The sequence below is a fragment of the Protopterus annectens genome, chromosome 1.part0, assembly GCF_019279795.1.
Source record: "Protopterus annectens isolate FY-2018-M chromosome 1.part0, PAN1.0, whole genome shotgun sequence".
Taxonomy (NCBI): domain Eukaryota; kingdom Metazoa; phylum Chordata; order Ceratodontiformes; family Protopteridae; genus Protopterus; species Protopterus annectens.
In genome coordinates, this window is record NC_056725.1 from 921923105 (window position 1) to 921940717 (window position 17613).

General features: G+C 39.9%; 1 protein-coding gene across 2 annotated transcripts in view; it reads left to right on the plus strand.

Moving 5' to 3' along the window:
* TRMT11 (tRNA methyltransferase 11 homolog) overlaps positions 1-14270 on the plus strand; it is a 587167-nt gene extending 572897 nt beyond the window's left edge. For both annotated transcript variants that reach the window (XM_044063974.1, XM_044063983.1), the window contains one exon: positions 14004-14270. In XM_044063974.1, coding sequence (XP_043919909.1) covers positions 14004-14129 — 126 coding nt within the window. In that variant the 3' untranslated portion in view covers positions 14130-14270. The remainder of the gene's footprint in view (positions 1-14003) is intronic.
* Positions 14271-17613: the final 3343 nt, after the last annotated feature.

Genomic DNA, 17613 nt, shown 5'->3' on the forward strand with positions numbered 1-17613 from the left:
GTAGAGGCGCCGCCTTTGTGGAGTGGGACAACAGTTGCCGTACGCCACTCCTTGGGCATGTATCCTGTGGTAAGGCTGAGATTAAATAGCTGCCTTATGTGCGGGTTTAATTCCTCATTTAGCTCGTGTAGCACACAGCCGGGGACACCATCCGGTCCCTTTGATGCTGTGTTTTTAGCTTTAGAGAGAGCAGCTTTCACCTGCGCATTTGAGATGTCCGGGAGGCTACATTCGGCTGGGATAGTTATCTCTCCTTTAGGGGGGGAGAGGGGGGTGAAGTTTGCACTGAACCTGTCTGCCAGTATGTTGGCAATGTCTGTGGGTTCAGTGATTTTTGTATCATTTTGGACTAATTCTGAGCATATCTGGGAGTTTCCACCCAGGTTCCTAACATAGCTGAAAAAGGCCTTATGATTGTCCTTTGAATCCATGGCAATTTTTCTCTCAAAATTGGCCTTAGTTGATTTTATGAGTGCTCGTATTTTTTTACTAATAAGACCGGTTGAATTACCTTGCAAAAGTGCTCTATGTCTGTCAGATTGCGAGGGCATCTCTTGTGCACAGCCCTCTTCAGGTCACACTACAGATTTTGTATTGGATTTATGTCGGGCCATTCCAAAACTTCAATTTTCTTCTAGTGATTTGGATGTATGCTTGGGGTCATTGTCATGTTGAAAGGTGAAATTCCTCTTCATCTTCAGCTTTCTAGCAGATGCCTGATGGTTTTGGGCTAAAAGTGACTGGTATTTGGAACTGTTCATAATTCCCTCCACCTTGACAAAAGCACCAGTTCTAGCTGAAGAAAAGCAACCTCAAAGCATGATACTGCCACCACCATGCTTCACCGTGGGGATGGTGTTCTTCTGGTGATGCAAAGTGTTGTTTTTGCGCCAAACATACCTTTTGGATTTGTGGCCAAAAAATTCAACCGTGGTCTCATCAGACCATAACACAGTTCCCCACATGCTTTTGAAGACTTGATGTATTGTTTTGTAAAATTTAGCTAAGCCTGGATGTTTTTCTGTGTAACAAAAGGTTCTGTCTTGCAACCCTACCCTATAGTCCAGAGTTATGGAGAATACGGGAGATTGCTGTCATATGTAGTACACAACCAATACTTGCCAGAAATTCCTGCAGCTCCTTCAATGTTGCTGTAAGTCTCTTGGCAGCCTCCCTGACAAGTTTTCATCTTGTCTTTTCATCAATTTTGGAGAGACGTCCAGTTCTTTGCAACATCACTGTTCTCCCATATTTTCTCCACTTTTTGATGACTGTCTTCATAGTGTTCCATGCTATATCCAATGCTGTGTAAATTTTTTTGTGCCCTTCTGACTGATACCCTTCAACAATGAGATCCATTTGATGCTTTGTAAGCTCTATGCGAACCATGGCTTTTGCTGTAGCAGGCAACTGAGTAAATGACAGGAAAATTCCATCACTAGACGAAACACCATCCCCCACTCTGGAATCATAGATAAAATTACTAAACTGGGCATTAATCCGTACATCACTCGATGGGTTGCCAACTGGCTTACTGACAGAATCCACACTGTAAAATTACCCATGTCAAAATCCAGCTCCAGACAAGTGACAAGCGGAGTACCTCAGGGTTCAGTCCTGGGACCGCTATTGTTTGGCATTTACTTCTCTGAAGTACAGGCCAGCACTAAGGGACTCTGGCTAACAACGTTTGCAGATGACTGCAATCTGGGAGCCATTATTGATTCCCCAAATGATGTGGATATTCTACAAAAGGGCCTTACAGAAACAGATGCTAGGTGCCAGAGCCATGAGCTCAAGCTCAATGCCAAGAAATGTATAGTTATCCCCTTTGGGAAAAAACATGTATCCATGAATTATCACATAAGTGGCAGTACTCTAAACACCGAAAGTGTGATAAGGGACTTAGGGACACAGGTGGACAGTGGTCTCACCTTTGATAACTACATAGCCACAACAGTCAGGAAATCCTTCTATGTGGCACACCACATCACTAAGGGCTTTTCATCCAGAAAAAAGGAGGTCATTGTCCCACTGTACTCATCCCTCATTAGACCCATTATAGAGTACAACGCCTCATGTGGTATGTACCTCACAAGACATCTGCAACAACTGGAAAGGCCACAGAAATACCTCACTAAAAGAATCACATGCCTAAAGCAGATGCCCTTTGCTGACTGTCTAAAAAAACTCCAGCTGTACTCTGTTGCATATCGCCTACTCAGAGGCCATCTCTGCTTAACATACAAGGCCATGTCAAACCCAGTGCTACTGGACATGCTACACTTAAAGAAATCCCAATCTGTCAGAGCACCACGCTCCAGGGATCTAAACCTGGTCATCACAATGAACAAAACATGCTGGAGGGATAGGTTCCTGACCCAGAGACCCCCCATACTCGGGAATAGACTGGCCATACATGTCAAGCTGAGCGCCTCTCTGGCCCTCTTCAAAAGGAACCTTGACGATTGGATGGGAGATAGGAAATTCACCCCAGGGATCACATCAGTCGCCCTGCTAGACAGGGGACCAGGGAAGTAAATATTCTTGGAAGAAATAGCCAGGGAATTGTTATGGCTAGGCTTGTATAGGCCCTAGGGCCGATAGCCTAGTACCAACCTATGAACCTATAAATCCTACTAGGACAGCTGAACTTTATTTGAGGTTAATCAGAGTTTCTTTAGTTGATGGCAGGTGTGTACCCAAGAAGACTGAATGCTGTAATTAAAGCATAAGGTGCTTCAACAAAGTATTAGTTTAAAGGTGAGCACACACAGCAAAGTATTAATTTAAGGGTGTGTACATTTATGCAACCAGCGTATTTTAAGTTTTTTATTTTTTATATTTTTTTTCCCCTAACAGATTTGTTTTTCAATTGAATTGTACAGGTTATAGGTCACATTAAAGGTGAGAAAAGTTTTGAAATGATTTATTGTCATCTCATTTTTTATATCACAAAAACCTGGCATTTTAACAGGGGTGTGTACACTTTTTATATCCACTGTATATGCCCCCTATATATCTGTTTTTTCTAATACATAAGTATTCAGCATATGTCTTTTTCTGAAATGATAACATTTCCACCAAACTATTTTTTATTTGTTCTGGTATCTCTTCCAGTTGACTTATTATACTTCATACTTTCAAATATCATTCCAAAAATCTTTATTTAATTTCTTATGAAATATATTCAATTTATTTTCTTTTTATTTTACCAAATCCCTTACACCTAATTTTAACCATAAACCATCTGTTTTAACAGATTTTGATCCTTTTTACATCCTCAGTTAAGCATCCCTTTTTTATTGTTGTTGAGTTTAATCATCTTCATATGTCATACATATTGATAATGTATCATTTCCTTTATCTCACATTTTGCCATTATTTTCTCCTATGCCATGTGTGTCTAAAACCTACCACATTGCTTCATGTCTCACTTTATCAAGGCTTTAGCTATGTCCCATGCTATCAGTCCTGCTCCTTTATTTTCTTTCAGCATCATCTCTGCTACTTTCCATATAATTAACATTTTTAACCTCCTTTCTTTTTATACCATAAATCCCTTCAACTACTACCTTATCCAATACTTTCCATCCATTTTTATAGTATTTTCATAGATATGTTATAGTCAGTATTCCCTAGTGTTATAGGCCTCCTACTTTTATACCTCTTCTTTCATCCTTTTTCCATATGAATTTTATAACTCCACCACATCTTCTTTCATTATACCTTTCTTCATCCATTTATTTGTTTTTAAAATGTTTTCTTTCATCTTTATTCATTTCCTTTCAGAACTCATAACTTATACAGTCTAATCCCGATACTGATTCATTCTTACTTTCTTTGATGATCTCTGTTTCTTTTATTGTTGTATCATTTTCTAAAAAAAAATCCCTTTTCCGATTTTTTTCATCTTCCATTCTTTTTGTCCATCCATTTCCTCTTTTTCATTTTTTTTTACAAAATGTTATACCTCCTCCATAATGTTATCTTGTTTGTATTTTATGTCTCCTTTACCAACTATGATAGCATCCATCCTTCTGTCATTTGTGCCCTTCTTTTGTAAATAATGGGAGGTCTCATCTTTATTTTCTTTCAGAAGAACATTGCCAGTGTAACATCATTTTATTCATTTATTTTATTTATTGATATTTGTTATCTGGATTAGTCTGACCGAGCCAGCGGCCCATTTTCAGTGGAATCCTCAGGAGAAAAGCTCTAGAAGTATTACATATTTTTACAATAAAAATCAAATCAAAATTAAAAATAAGAGTAAAAAATTAAAACAACCATGAAGCATAATAAGAAAATCAACCGTTAGAGAACATTTGTACATAGAGTAGGTTCAATAACATTTGACAGGTCTAGAGGATATCACACATGAAGTACATACAAATAGATAAATTATTCAATCATTTTTTTTTTAATAAAGATATATGCTATGGAAGTGAGGGGAGAGGGAGGTATAAAGATATATGAGGCAAGTACTAGGAAGTAAAGAGTAGAAGAGGGAAAAGGAGTTAAAGTTGAGAAGAGGCTAGATCAAGTGGAGGTTAGACAAGGGCAGCACCATGTAGTCGGAAGAAAAACTTTGAACAGGTGTTTTTGATAAATGCTTCTTATGTTTTCAGGGAGTGAGTTCCAAGCATGTGCAACAGAGTATTTGTAGAGGGACTTTCCCATATTTTTATTGGGTTTATATATGTCAAGGAGGTATTTGCTAGAAGTACGAAGGTGACGATGGGAGTTGTAGTAGGAGACTAAAGAGACTAGGTTGGAGATGGAAGTGCAGGAAGAGGGGTCATTCAAGATAGAGTGTGTAATGTGAAGTTGGGGTAAAAGCAGTTGTTTAGCGAATTCTGGCCATTGGAATGATTTAAGGGCGAGACAGTGATGGGATTTATAGGGGAGATTAGAGGCAAAACTGGCTATTTTGTGATTAGTTTACTCTAGTTTAGTGATAAGTGAAGTTTGAACATTAGTAAGGACAGGGGTAGCATACAGAAGGCAGGGTAGACGAAGGGACTGAGTGAGGGAAGGTTTGGAAGAAGGTGACAGAAATTTCTGGTTGTGATAGAGAAGTCTGAGTTTCTGGTGGATCTTTTTTGTACATTGTTGGGTATGAGTATTGAATTTTAGTTCATCATCAGTAATTACTCCAAGTAGTTTGGTATGGGGTTTGGGTTTGATGATGGTGTTATTAAGAGAGGTGATAGAGAAAGAGGGTTTGTGCTGGGTGAGTGTTTTAGGGAAGAATAGTAGGAGTTTAGATTTTTTTTTGGATTTAGAATTAATTGGTTATCAAAGAGCCAGGTTTTGAAGAGATAAAGGTTTGTTGAGTGAGATCTAGGAGTTTGGAGATGTTGTGGGCAGAGGTGTTAAGGGTGGAGTCATCAGCATATTGTAGAGGTGTAGAGAGGTTAGTAGCAGAGTAAAGTTTGTTAGTGAATATGTTGAACAGAAGGGGGCCTAGAATTGATCCTTGGTGAACTCCAGTATTTACAGGGAGGAATGGTGAGAGGACAGTTTGGCAGCAGATAGATTGCTGCCTGCCTGGAGAGGTAGCTAGAGAACCAGTTGATGGAGAAGGAAGAGAGATGTAGGTCAGAACATTTAGTATGGAGTTTACAGTGAGAGACAGTATCAAAGGCCTTTGAAATTTCAAGGAATAGATAGGAGACTAGCAAGTTATTGTCACATGCTTCAGCTATTGTTTGAGTAAAGGAGAGTAATGCAGTGGCTGTGCTATGGTGGGGTCAAAAGCCATGCTGGGTAGGAGTAAGGAGATTGTTGTCAAGAAGGTGTTTGATTAACTGAGCATGGATGCACTTTTCTAAAATTTTAGAAAGGGGGACAGGATAGCAATGGGTCTAAAATTAGAGGGATCAGTAGAATTGCCTCCTTTGTGAACAGGGATTGTATAAAAGGATTTCCAGATATCTGGGACAAGGGCCACAGAGATGGAATGATTAATAAGTATAGTGACAGGGTAGGCAATGGATTGTGTAGCTATTTTTAGAAAGATGGAGGGTAGTTGGTCGGCAGAGGGGGAGCAAGGATTAAGTTTATTTAGAAGATATTTAATAGCAGTAATTGTGACTGGTTGGAAAGAATATGTATTGGGAAGAGTTTGTTAAGAGGTGATAAGAGGGTTTGGGTGAGATTTTACTTTTTCTCTATTTTTTTCATACATCTGTTTTTCTCTTTTCTTTGTTCTGTCACTTTCAAGTTCTGCCTCTTTCTAATAATCCCATACAATTTCTTTATATTTCTCCTTTTCTTTTTCTTTCCTTTTTTAAATGTATTTTTATACTTCTGCGTATATACTACTCACCATTGCCCATTTTTTATGAAATGATCTCATTGTCATATGATCTTTCCATCATATATTGTTCTGTGTTATCAGTTCTTTCTCCTTTTTAAACTCTGGCGTTAGTCTTTTTAACCATTTCCTCCTTTATTATTTCTCTGACTTCCCCTACTCTAGCCCATACTGCTCTATGGCTTGATACATAGCCATCTGTACTCCTTCTGTTTGTTTGTTTGTTTTTTTTTCATATTTTAGCAGTAACTATATAAAATCGGTTTCAGTCTGTAAACAAACTCTCCTTTTCAGTGTCCATTCCCTATTCTTACTTTTAAATATCCAGACTTTATTAACTCTCTTAACACTTTAATATCCTGTGTTATTTTTCCCTTTTCTTTCCTCGGGTTTTAGTTCAGTTAAAATCTCTTACTATCACTATGGTTGTATTTACTAACACAATTTTTTTAATTGGATGGCGCAGTGGTGCACCAGTTGCGTTGTCTCCTCACAGCAAGAGGTTCTCTGGTTCGATTCTTGGCTGGGGAGCCTTCTGTGCTTTCCAGTTTTCCTTCTCCAAATCTGTAACAGTGATTTCCTCTCCTTCCTCTTCCTCCAGTAAGTTTTCTCCTGCTCCTCCCTCCAGCTCTGCTGCACTCTCCTCCATCTTGGAATTCCCAGAACTGCAGTAGCAGCCCTTCAGCTTCACCTAGCAGTTCCAGAGAGTGCTTCATTTCCTCTCCTCCAGAAAGCAGGGGAAGTTCCCCAGTGCCAAAGCCAAATTCCCCCTAGTCAGTCTAAATACCATCATGAGTTTTCTGTGAAAAGAGGCCATTGGCCTAGTGGGACTATCCCAGTCAACAAAGTACAAATAAAATAAAAAGAGACTTCTACGTAAAGTAGAACTGTCAATTATCTAATATTGTTTCTGTAAAACTGTGCTTCTCTGTTTAAATTCATTCTGAGAAATTAAATTTAATTTTGCATTTAACAGGAAATAAACTGTACTTAAACTGAAGTGAAAGTGTCTTCAGAACAAATGGCACCAGTAATCTGCCGATATATTGATGCATTGTATATAATGAGTGGGTCATTTAGACAAGATGGATTAAAATGATTTAGTAAAACTTGAAGCGTCATCTGGAAGAGTCATCAGATATATGCCAAGTTTAATTTGGTGACTATTTGTGCACTGGAAGACAAACATAGAAAAAAGTATGCATCAGTAGGCAAAGTAGCTGCAATGCCAGAACAGGAAAGTTGCTTGAAAGTTCTCGTGTTCAGATTGTCTAAAGATTAAGTAAGAATGTAAGAAGGGCTGAAGATACTGCAACACATTTGGAGAACCACTCTGTGTCCAAATTTTTAAACCCTTAGCTAACAGTCTGTCCACAAGAACTTATGTTACCTTTGTGGCTGTTTTTGTGTCCTGTGTACCTAGACTTTAGCATTTAAGGATCTCCCAGTCTAATTTCATCTTTACTAGTTTTAATTTTTAAATTACTGCATTTGTACATATATGCCACTGTTTTTGTCTTGATTTTCTCAGTGGTTTAAATGCACAGTATTATGCCACTGTTTTTGTCTTGATTTCTCAGTTGTTTATATGCACAGTATTGTGCAGATTTTCACCTGCTTCTGCTTGTTCTAAAGTGTTATTGGAGTTCACTTACCTGATAAACAAATTGAAAATAAATAAAATAAAGGAGTGCTTGCTTAGCGTTATCTTTCCAAGTGAATACATGTGATTTTGGATAAACAGAAAGATATGCAGAGAACAAGGGTATTTCTTGTGCTATAATGTATCAGTTTTGCTCAATGGCCTTACCTAAATAACAAATATATAAAATAGAAAAGTGTTTGAGTGTGTATATGTGTATATCTATCTATATTGTGTATAATAAACACACACACCTATATATATTCTCTTTCTCTGGCTATATATATATATATATATATATATATATATATATATATATATATGTGTGTGTGTGTGTGGGTGTGTGTAATACACACACACACATATAACATGGTAATTATGTACTGATAGGTGTATATATTCACACATTTCATATGTGCATGTGTGCACACACCATTTATACACATGCACATACAGGCACATATATATCTATATGTGTGTGTGTGTGTACAGATATATACATGTATATACACATTTCCACATTCAGTGTGCACTTGTTTAACTGGCAGCTTTGACAACGAAGCTGCAGGCAATTGTTTAATTCAAATCTAAGTCAATGTGGTTTATTATTTAATGCAAATTATAGAAGATGGTTCTTGCCCTCAGTAGAAGTGTAATGGAATTTGTATCAAGTTTTGCCGTAAAGCTGAGCAGTAATCGGCCAATATCAAGGGACCATTTTTGTAGACTGTCTTATCTTAAAGCATTTCATTGCCTGCATCTCCTGTTCCACCAGACTGTGAAACTAGTTAGTTGGACGTTTTCCTACAGATTGTTTTCAGTATAATTGGAAACACTAATTTTATCCAGTCAGCAAATACAAAGAATGGTTTGATCCTGGTGGAAGTGTACGTGTAAAAGCTCAAAACCAACAAACAACCCTCCACAGCTGAGCAGATTCAAGCAAGGTCTTTAATCATAGACAAAGTATAGTGCTTTTGTCTTCATGTAAAACAGGCTTCTTTAGAACTAGGTTGCTACTAAAATGCAATGTATTTAAATAGTAAAAGGACACATGACCACAATCACATGACTGTGCTCAAAATCACAGGACCAATTCAAAGATCACATAACTAAATTAAGAAGACTGCATAAATCAGTATTTCATTTAAATGTAGATCTGGCATTTAAAAACACTTTTATCATCTCATTTAAACCAGATGTTCTGTCAGCTTGAAATAATAGCTACTGTCTTGTTTTCTAGGGTTACCACCTTTTGTTGAAGCCAAAACTGGACCAGGGCCACACCCCTCACACCTTTCCATAACCCCACCCTTCTCCTCCTCCTCTCTCCTGACCATTTTCTGCCCATTTTGTGGTGTCTTGGTCATGTCAGGAAAAGCAAGAACACCCTTTTTTTCCTTGTTTAGAATTTTTTTAAACAGAAAACAGTAGTAAAGCTGCTGATACCGGAGTATGAATAGTGTTTTTCCATACTACTTGGCAATTAGCATGATTTCTGGATAGTCCAGAAAAAACAAGATAGGTGACAACCCTACTTGTAACCCTTATTTCAAGTCTATACAAATCTCCTTTTTTGTTCTTCTGCAAAGAAGTACTTTTTTCTTTTCACAATTAATAGTAGATAAAAGTACTAAACTTTGTGATTTAAGAACTTTGTTGCATTAGCCCAACTGTGGAGTGATGATGGTTCAGTCAGTATACACATTTTAGAATGTTAATTAGATTTCATTGTGTGTGTGTATATATATGGGTCTACTACTAATGCCCGAAACGACGATTCCCCGACGGAAAACTCACCGACGCCAGATGACCGACAGGTAAGTGTACCGACAGGGTGATTTGCCGACAGCGGAAAGACCGACAAGGGAATGTGCGATCGCGACGCGGTAAGTGTGCGATGGTGGCGGAGTTAGGAGCGGTCAGGTAAGTGCTCGAGATTGTGGGATGTCGGGTTAGGCTGTGGGAAAGGTGAGTGTGTGTTCGTGTCGGAGGTATGGTTCGGGTAAGGTAAGTGTGTGCTAGTGAGGGACTGTAGTTTAGGGACGGGTTAAGTGAGTTAGGGTTAGGGTGCAGGTAGGTGATGTGTGCGTTAGTGTCGGAGCTTGGGCTAGGGGTGGGTTAAGTGAGTTAGGGTTAGGGTGCAGGTAGGTGAAGTGTGCGTTAGTGTCGGAGCTTGGGCTAGGGGTGGGTTAAGTGAGGTAGCGTTAGGGTGCAGGTAGGTGAAGTGTGCGATAGTGTCGGACCTTAGGGTTAGGGTTTGGGTCAGGGCTAGTGTGTATGCTATGTAGTGTCGCGTGTTGTTTACGTTCCGTGTGTCGGTGTAATGGTGTTCGGTGTAATGGTGTTCGGTGTTTTGCGTTGTCGGGTTTGTGTGATGTCGGTCATCTGGCGTCGGGGAGTTTTCCGTCGGGGAATCGTCGTGTCGGTAATTAGTAGTAGACCCATATATATATATATATATATATATATATATATATTTTTTTTTTTTTTTTTTTTTTTTTTTTTTTTTCTTCGCTACTTAGAAGAAATTCCTTTTTATTAATTTTTGTCAGGACAGTGCACAATACCACTGCAACATGAGCACAGAAGTGACAAAAAGGTGCTCTTTAATAATATCTAGTGCTTTTAAGTTTACATTCAGCATACAATTAACACTACAATGAAACATTTAGTAATTGTAACATTCCAATAAACATATTGAGAAACCTAGGGTCAACATGTGTAGGACTAGTGCTCCTCTTGATGACTGTTGTCTAAGACGTTTCGGTCTTTGTCTGCCACTGACTCAAATGTCACTTTTACATTTTGAAAATATGAGTGAAGTATGTCAGGAAGTCTGATTTGAAGGGGAACAGTCAACTACTTCAGTTCCACAGAACCAGGAAAAAAATGTTTTTGTGTATAATCTATTACTATAGTCCTCTATAGATCTTACTGGGTAGCCATCAGTCTTGAGTGTCTTTGGTATAGCCCTTGTTTTTGGTAAGTGTTCAGTACAAATCTCACCTAACTGGCATTTATCTAAATGTATCTAATTCCATGTACTCTTGCTTCTTTTTCCCATTACTGGATTTACTCTTGCTTCTTTGCCATCCATCCTCTAGCCCTTTTTTCCCATTTTTGCACTTGGGATTGAAGTGTCACTTCAGCAGTGACAATTATCTTGAGCCAAGGTTTACACCACTGGATGGCTAGCCCTGCTGTGGTAGTTCATCTCTACCAAACACTCTCACCTACACTCGCACGTACATACAATTTAGAGTGTCCAGTCCACCTACTGCATGTCTTTGGAATGTGGGAGGAAATCGGAGCACCCAGAGGAAGCCCGCGTAACTGTAGGGAGGACTTGCAGACTCTGCACAGAAGGCACTCCCAGCGGAGAATTGAACTGGAGAGCCTCTTGCTGTAAGGAGGCAACTCTAACCACTGCACTACCGCGGCCATTTCTTCTTTGCCATTATACTGTATAATTTTCTTAATGTCTTATGTTTGTTTCTCTACCATGATTTGAAACTATATTCATACAATTTATTCATAGTTTGCTGTTTTGTTTTTAGTAATGATGCTGTATAGTTTTGTTTTGTTTGCTCTCTGAGGAGCTTTTCACCCCAGGCCTCCACGGAAAATGGGCTCTTAATTAGTCCAGGGACTATCCCGGTAACCAAAATGCAATTAAATAAATAAAAGTAAAATTTTGCCAAAGTGTAAATTTTTACAGATGAAGTGGCTGGGCAAGTTATTATTCCTGATCGTGGGAATAATTCATCATGCTGTTTTCAATGTCACTTTCTCTACTTTAATTTAGGGAGGCTTAGGGAGTCCAGCTACTTCTTGACAGACTATACTGAACACTGTTCCACCTTCCATTCAAGCAGCTTAATTTCTTGTATGTTATTTTAGTTTATAATCTCAAGGAAGTCTGTTTTAATTTTTATAGATTTGGCTTTCAGAGACAGAACCCATATTTATGTCTTATACGGCTGAACCGAGTTTCATTAATGGTGCTTGTCTGATGCTCCCAGGGGAAACGCCTAACCTGATGAAGGATCGTTTTCACTGGGGGGATTGCTTCCTGCTAAGAAAAAAGTATACCAGCCAAAGCTCTTGGCTGTTGCCCAGTAACTGAAGAATTCCAATTGTGATGCATTAATGGAACACATCTTTAAAGCCCTTACCCCTAAAGGTTAGAAAGGTTCAAACTGGATAACCAAAGAGACAAAACTGCACTCACAAATATGAAGGCACCCAGGACACCAAGACTGTTGCACACTTCTTAAATTTGAACTGAAATCTGAATTTTAACATGCATTTTATGTGTCTAACAAATAGGTGGGGTTGGTGCAATTCTATACAATTTTAACTGATGTTTAAGGGAATTTTAACCTACCAATACGTTTTAATTGTATAATTGATTTACAAGGAGGGGTATAAAAAGGTTGAGTTAGGAATGTTCATTGTTCTGAGGAATTGGATGAAAGCGCTTAACCTGTGGCTTGTGAATTGTGAATAAAGAAATGTGAAACAGTCTTGGTGTCCTGGGTGCCTTCATATTTGTTAGAAAGGTTCAGTTTGGTCCAGAAACAGTTTCAGCATTTATGTGAACACTGGAGGAGGCACAGATTTTTTTTTCCGTGGATGTTGCAAAATGTACCAAGTAGGTACCAGGCCGTAATATACTGTCAAACAATGTTGAGAGCAATGTCTTTGGTACATATGGTAAAAAAATGTGTGATTTTGCCATCCAGGGGATCAGGGGCATCAAATTCCATAAGTATATGGTGAGGAACAAAAGGAATGTCCTCAGACAGATTGAAGGAGTTGGCTTAGGGCACTACTGATACATTTCTGAGATAAAATACTCATTTTGTCAACACTTTCAGAAAGGTACCAATCATGTTTTAAAGTCTGGTTTATGACATTATAAATGCTTGCCGGAGGTTATCTTCTGCAGGTGCAGGAGAAATGTCAGTTTGTGAATCTAGCACTTCCCTGATAACGTAAAGGGCCTCCTGCTTCATGTCTCCTTAGATAAGAATAAACTGTTTGGAGTCCCATCTTGGGAAAGTTTCAAAACATTGGAAGATGATGGAAAAATAGCAGTCTGCAAAGTATCTTTTATATCCTCCATGCCCCAGTTATCCCAAGTACCCTTCCAAGGTTTGGCCCTTTACAGTCTAGCCAGTTTCAGAAGAAGAAAATCTGGTGGATGGAGAAACAGAGTTGGGCAGGACAACACTAGGGATATAGACCCATTGACACACACCTTCCTGTCTTGTGCTTTTATTACAGAGGTCCTTCCATGCTCCCACCTCCATTTCAACTCCTACTTGGGTGGAAGCTTTCCCTCTTCTGAAAGCAGTAGTTTCACCTGAACTACTCTGAATAAAAGTTGTAGGCACTGGCTACACCATAGAAATTGCTCAAGTTCCACCTTGTGGTGATATTCCTTTTCCATCATAGGACCAACTAGAACACTCACTTCCCCAGTAGACTACAGAGCAATCCAAGTAGTTTCCCTGCCCAAAAAGAAGGAGGGGAGAGTTTTCAGGAATGTTTCTGGTTCCAAGAAATCGGAGCAGAAACCTATCCTTTTTATTAAGTGTAAGCAAATGTGGTAATAAGTTCAACATGCTTTCTTTACAGACCCCCTTTCCTCTGTTGATGATGGACTCTTCTCATTAGACATGAAAACACTGTTCATAGAGCCACTGCCTACATTCTCTTTTGAGTCCAAATTGTGCACATTTTGATGTCCTGACTGAAATCACTGTTGCAGTATTCCTGACATATTGGTTATCACCACTGATATCCCGAATGGGGTATCAAAGCTTGGCTATAAGCAGAAAAGTTGCCTTTTTTTGGTGGTAAGCAGTCATTGCTCTTTACTAAATCCCAGTGTATGGGGTAATTGTGTCTATACTTGGAAACTTTAGTATTATCCAGTGGTGGAATTTGCTTTTTCTGATAGTTATATGTAATGTGAGGAAATTGGCATATAACAAATATAACTTTTATGCCTTTTTGTCTTATCTGCAGGACAAAGATGAATATGCTCACCTCACAGAGGCTGAATACAGCTCATATAAGGGGCATAATGCATTCCGAAACAAGTATTTCAGTGGTGTGATGAAGAAGATTGCCCAAGAAGAAAACAAAAACTGAATCAAATTCCCTGAGACTTGTTCTGCAAAAGATCCTGTTTACAGTGTTCATTTTTGAACTTTTTTATTTAAAATTTTTACTAAAGAATTTTTAAAATAATGCTTATGTTTATGTATAACAATAAACATTTTTAAATAAACAGCTTCTTGACATTATATCATTGTTTAAAATGATTGTAAGAGATTATTTTTTTGAGAATAAGTTTTTAAAGTAGCAGTTGTAGTTTCCTTTTACTTTGAGTTTCATGCACTCTTTGCATTCATTTTACATTCTGCAGTCTCACTGTTGTAACCTTACTGTCTGTCATAAGTAAGGCAATTTCTTACATATTTCTGAAGTGCATCCAAACAGTGACTATCATTGGGCTTTTGTAATAAGTGTATGCTGACTGAGACAGTGTATTATGTAATTAGATATTTTTTAGATTTTGTCATCCCTAAAAATCAGTGCATCTTGTCCATGTCAGTTTCACTAATGGGTCACCCCCTCACGCACACACACACACACACACACACACACACACACACACACACACACACACACACACAAGTGCGCACACAGTACTGCTACAGCTTTGATACCATAGTTATCTGGAAATAATTTACTATTCATGTGATAGTGTTACATTTCAAAAAACACCAGTAAGTACACTGCTTCTTAATATGTTTATAAAAAGTAATTGTCAGGAATGCCATCTAAGAGCCCCACCTCATCACAAACTATGTAGCTGTCATTTTGCACTTCTGCTTAAAATGTTTTGCGTTCACAATATGTTTGGTCAGAATTGCAAAATGACATTTGCCTAGTTTAGCAAGATGAGATTTGTAGTTGAATTTTTGAAAATTTGGTGGACATTTTAATAAATAGTGGAATTATATTTTTTCAATTATTATTGAAAATGGCAGGACTAACAACATTTTTATAGAATACCCAAGTTGAAAATACAGCTGTAACATTAGTATTTCATATTTTTGAACATACTGCATGTAAGCCCATGCCCCATGAACTACATTATCTCTATTGTGTAATGCTTTCCAGATATATAGATCTGATGTTGTAAATCTTTATTCATTCCATACTGTTATGACTTCGGTTGCGTCCTCGGAACCGACACAGCCATTACCAAGCTTGCGCAAGCCAAAAACTCTCAGCTAAGACCTACCCACAATGCCCCTCTCATAGTCTCTTCAGATCTCATTTGCCACGTTCCTCGTCATACGTGCCAATCCTTCTCTCTCTCAAGCTAAGTGTAGCATTTTTTTGTGATTATCTTTATCATTACCTTCCTTTAGTCAGTTTTCCCTAAATATCATCTTTTTGTCTGTAAATTCATATACCCTTTTCTAAATTGTACCTGCTACCTTCGGTAGTTCTTTTTATACCATCGTTGGTACTGTCCCTCTCCCCTACCTTTGGTAGTACCTTTCCTACCACCTTGTGGTATTTCTAAGTACCATTGTTGGTACTCATCACTTTTTTATCTGTTTAAAAAAAAAAAAAAAAAACTCTCTTCTTCTCTAACCTTACTGTTGTTGTTTTGGTTGGTTAACTTGTAGTTTAGGACTGTAGTGTGGTTTTTCATGATGTCTGATAAAGTAAAACTAGGATTTGAACAGTGTGATAAGTGCGGCCGTATGATGCTCTACTCAGACAGTCACGCCTGGTGTGTTTATTGTTTGGGCATTGACCACATCAGTGCATCTTGTGTTATTTGTTCCAGCTTCAGCAACCGTACATAGGCTGAGCGTAAGAACAAGCTGATTCTGGAGGGTATGATGAAAACTCCCTTCTCAGAGGCTCTTTCTTGTTCGGAGGTCTCACCACCTTGTAAGACTAAGAAACATAAAGAGAAATGGAGTCACTCGGTTCCGACATCTCCGTCCTTCTCAGAACCGAGTCGACACTATGCTTCTCCCATGCCTTCAATGCAGACAAATTCGGCACCAGGCTCCATGTCTTCTCCCTCAGTGCCGGCCTTAATTCTGACTCCAACCACTGTACCAGCTTCGGCACCATTCTCCTCAGTGCCAGCCTTGGTTTGGACACAGACTCCGACTACTGTACCTGCATCGGCACCATCTCCGGCCATGGTGCCGATGTCTTATATGGCTCTATGGACACTGACACCGTTGGTTCCGAGGGTCGAACCCCTTCCCAGAACCAGATATTCTCCCACTTATGACACTTTTTTGGGACACCAGTTTAGTCCATTTCTTGAGAGACCTGAATCTCCTTATGCAGCTTCCTTCAGATCCACCAGGAGTCTTTCAGAACAAGAGGTAATGAGGGATGTGGACCAGCTTTTGGCAGCTAGAGGATTTCCCACCCCTGCTAGGTCTTCCTTCCCTCTTGGAATGGAAGCTTTCACCTCATATTCACCTGTATATCCTCCTCCGGTCTTCTCCCAGGCCCCGGAGTCTTTGGTACCGATGGCCGCCCCGGTACATTCTGCTTCGGCTCCAACACCGGAGGCTCCCCTGTCAGCACGGATTACTCTTGGCGCAATGGCTCCATTGGAACTGGAACACTCTCAAAGCAGTGATTGGGCTGTCGGTACCGTGGCTTCTAGTTCGGCACCTATTTTTTTCGGTGGTGCCGTCTATGTCCACGGTTCCCCCGGCAGCTACCGTTCCTCTTGGATCCCCTCATCTGGAGGCGGGCTCCTCAGGTTGGGGTGTGACCCCGGTTTTGAGGTTGTCCTTCTTGCTTCCGGGCTCCCATTCCTCTTCAGGCAGGCCTGCTTTCCAAGTGATGGAGTGGGTCCTTGCCTCAACAGTCTCGCAGTTGGCACCATTGGCATCAACACCAGAACTCCCCTCTAGCATGCAGCTGTCCCAACCCCCCCTACTCTGGGATCCTGAGCATGGGAGCTGCAAGACCTTCCCTTGAAGGGAACCCTTTCTCTGGAGTCCTGCCCAGAAGATCCCACTGGGGAACCACCCCAGAAGAAACTGTGCAAGAGGGAGCACCTTGATTCCCCTGAGGAATCCATCACTGAGGACACCGATTGCGATGAGGGAGAAGGGTCCCCACGGTCTCCCCCGGAAGACTTCTCATTTGGAGACATTCTCAAGATCCTCAAGCAGAGGTGAGACTGGAAGCCCTCCAACCCTTCGGAAGAATCTGTGCTCTTGCAGGCCTTCAGTGCTCGGCCATCTACTTCCTGGGTGACTCCACCTATGGATGAGCTTGTTAAACTGATTGTGCAGCATGCCTGGAAGGCCCTGGACAATGTAGAACCTGTCCCCCAGAGACTAGATAAAATTTTATCCACCCCTGAAGACCAGCCCAGTTGGTCCAAGCAGCTGGTAGTTGATTCCATGGTCATGGCAGCGGCCACCAAGAGGGAGCTGGAAGATGATAGTTCCACTGTTCATCCCCCGAACAGGGAGTCTCGGGCTGCGGACAGACTGGGGAAGCAGGCTATGCTTCAGCAACCTTTGCTATAGGATTGCTGAATTATCTGGCACACTTTACTCGCCTC